The 2542-nt window shown below is 56.6% G+C and overlaps 2 protein-coding genes across 2 annotated transcripts; both read right to left on the bottom strand.

Moving 5' to 3' along the window:
* Positions 1-1220: 1220 nt before the first annotated feature.
* SPRG_22006 (hypothetical protein) lies at positions 1221-1592 on the bottom strand (the record flags this gene model as incomplete). The annotated part of the gene is made up of 2 exons (XM_012357648.1): positions 1221-1358; positions 1404-1592. Coding segments are annotated over 2 exons (327 nt in total), but the record flags the coding sequence as incomplete, so codon positions are not given.
* A 633-nt stretch (positions 1593-2225) lies between these two features.
* On the bottom strand, positions 2226-2520 carry SPRG_18211 (hypothetical protein; the record flags this gene model as incomplete). The annotated part of the gene is made up of 1 exon (XM_012357647.1): positions 2226-2520. A coding segment is annotated over one exon (295 nt), but the record flags the coding sequence as incomplete, so codon positions are not given.
* Between the last annotated feature and the right edge of the window lie 22 nt (positions 2521-2542).

Genomic DNA, 2542 nt, shown 5'->3' with positions numbered 1-2542 from the left:
ATCCTGCACCTCAGACAACCATCTAAAGGCTACTATCGACGTGGTGGGGACGCCAGTAGCCTTGGGAGCGCATCGTGGAGAAGGACGAGCCTGGTTGCGTCAGCAGCGTTTCGCGCCAACTCTCAAAGATCGTGACGTTAAAGTGGATTATGTCGTTGGCGTGTTGCGCAGTCGCCGTCCCGAGGACCTCGAGCGACATATGAAGGCTGCGCGCCATTTGCAGCTCCGTCATGTCCGCGCCGATTGCGGCGACCTTGGTGTAAGCTAATGAAAGCTCCTGGGTTGTCTGCGTGCGCTGCTTTTCCTTTTTGCAAATCTCTTGCAAATGCCCCGACACCGTGTCTCGACGCGCTGCCTCCAACAACGAATCTACATCCCGGACTTAAACCACGCAGATTGTGTACAGTTGGCGCACCAGTGGACGCTTGGTTCGGGCCAACGTGGCTGCAGTGTCTGGTTGGCGAAGATATCGTGTGGGAGGGACGTGTCATGCGCAGGCGCCAGCAGAGTGCTAGAACACTTTTGGGGCCCAAAATGTCTACTCCGTTTTGGGGGGCTGCCTTGGGGTTGCTCCAGACCATGATCGTTTTGATTTGCCGTTGGGAACACAGATGACCAGATAGACAGATCTACCCGCGGCCGGCTGACCAGGTTCATCGCAATTCATGAAAACAGGCCAAGATCGCTTGGTCCAAGACATAAAACGACCGAGCGAAATGCGCATCGTGACTTCAACCTCGCAGCTCGCACTACATGTGGGAGCGATGTAATATGGCTCTCAACGGGCACCTGACCACGGGCAGTTGCTTTGCACCACGGGAGCAAGGTGTCCTCGCTGTATGCACGTCTTGACATCAAGTCGAGTGAGCAGTGGCGTACTTAAAGCTCGTGTCGGGCGGTCGAGGTCACGGAACCTGCTGCATGCACCAACAACCAATATGTGTGCCATGGGCACCGTCTTGCGTGGGTACTGCCACGTCTCTGGCATAGAAAATCGTTCCAGTTACGTTTTTTTGGACAAGGGCATCGTCAATTGATCGAAATCGACTGCGGACATTGAGCTTCAAGGGCTCGAGCGCAGCGATTTCTCAAGCTCACTCTTGTTCTAGTCGTCATTGCTCCATAGGAAAATGACGGGTGCAATATTTCCCTCAGTCATCTTTTCTCATATAGGAAAACACACTTTGAGCATGTCACAGTGTGGCCTCAAGACGACGTCTTCATCTGCAAGAAATCGAGGAGACAATGAAGCTCCTTTCGCGCCGTGGCTGAGAGCCCCTTGGTATTGAGCGTGCCCTGGCGCAGCATGTCGAGCGCATATTCAAAATACCGCGCATCTTGGTCGATAAAATACGCGCCTACGCCATCCTGAGTGTTTGGAACCAACGGCATCATCGGTCAACCGTCGTCGTCACGGGGCGTCCAGTGGCCTTGGGAAAGCATCGCTTGAAAGAACGTGTCGGGCTGCTTGCAAAACGTCGCGCCGCTGCGCAGCGCCAAGAGTGTTGCGCGACTGGCTTCAAAGAGAGTGCCGCCGACGTTGAGGCGGATCGTGTCGTCGGCAATGGCCGCCTGGGCTTGCACAAGCTTCTCGAGCGCATCGCGGCGACTTCGCGCCGTACGCAGCGTTGCAATCTCGGCCTCGATAGCGGCGGCCGATCGCTCGTACTCGTCCGTGACCTTCTTCAGACCCTTTTGGCGCTCCTCTTCCGCTCGTCGAATACGCTGAAGCGTCGCAGCAAGGGTCGTGGTCGAGGCTGCGACGAAGCAAGAACAATGGGTACACCGTCATGCGTCGGGGAGGCCGTCGTACCTGGGACGGTCGTTGCCCTGTCGTTGCTGCTAGCAGCGACGGGCGTAACGGCTCCAAAAGTAGTGGCGGGAGCGGAACCAAACCCTTGGCTTGTACTAGTAAAGCCCGTTGCTTGTGCCACCCCAAAGGCTGGACCTCCAGAGCCAAATCGGGTTTGATGGCCAAAGGCGGGTGCGGCGCCATACGGAGAATCCCCTCGTGTCGAGGGGGGTGGGGTTGGAAGAATGGACTCCATGGCCAGCGCCCGCAATGTGAAATAGAGCTGACTTCTCGCCGACTCGGAGAGTCCGTCGGCGTCCAAATGGCCCGTGCGAAGGTACGCCATGACCCGATCAAAGTACGTGTAGTTGCCGTCGATAAAGTAGGCGCCTACAGCACTTTCAAGACGCGAAGTTACCGACTTGGTTTGTACCATCCCGTGCGCGGGGCTGCCACGTCTCGCTCGTCACCATCGCATAAAAGAACGAGTCCGCATCCCGTAAAAGATTGTCCTTGCTCGTCTCGAAGACGCGGCCCCCAACGTTGAGCTTGATGGTCTTGGGCGCGACAGCAGCGTTGGTCTCGAGTCGTGCTTTCTCGGTTGCCGCCGACGCTTGGAGCTCTTGCAGCTCGTTGAGCAAAGCCGCTAAAGTCTTGTCGACATCCGTGAAGACCTCGTTGATTTCCGCCGTCTTGGTCGAGTCATTGCATCGCAGCGTTTGCAGCTCCTTCAGAATTGCTGCGTAGGTC

Source organism: Saprolegnia parasitica (assembly GCF_000151545.1).
Source record: "Saprolegnia parasitica CBS 223.65 unplaced genomic scaffold supercont2.1048, whole genome shotgun sequence".
NCBI lineage: Eukaryota > Oomycota > Saprolegniomycetes > Saprolegniales > Saprolegniaceae > Saprolegnia > Saprolegnia parasitica.
The sequence above is the reverse complement of the archived record's forward strand: the minus strand, read 5'-3'. Positions and strand labels throughout refer to the sequence as shown.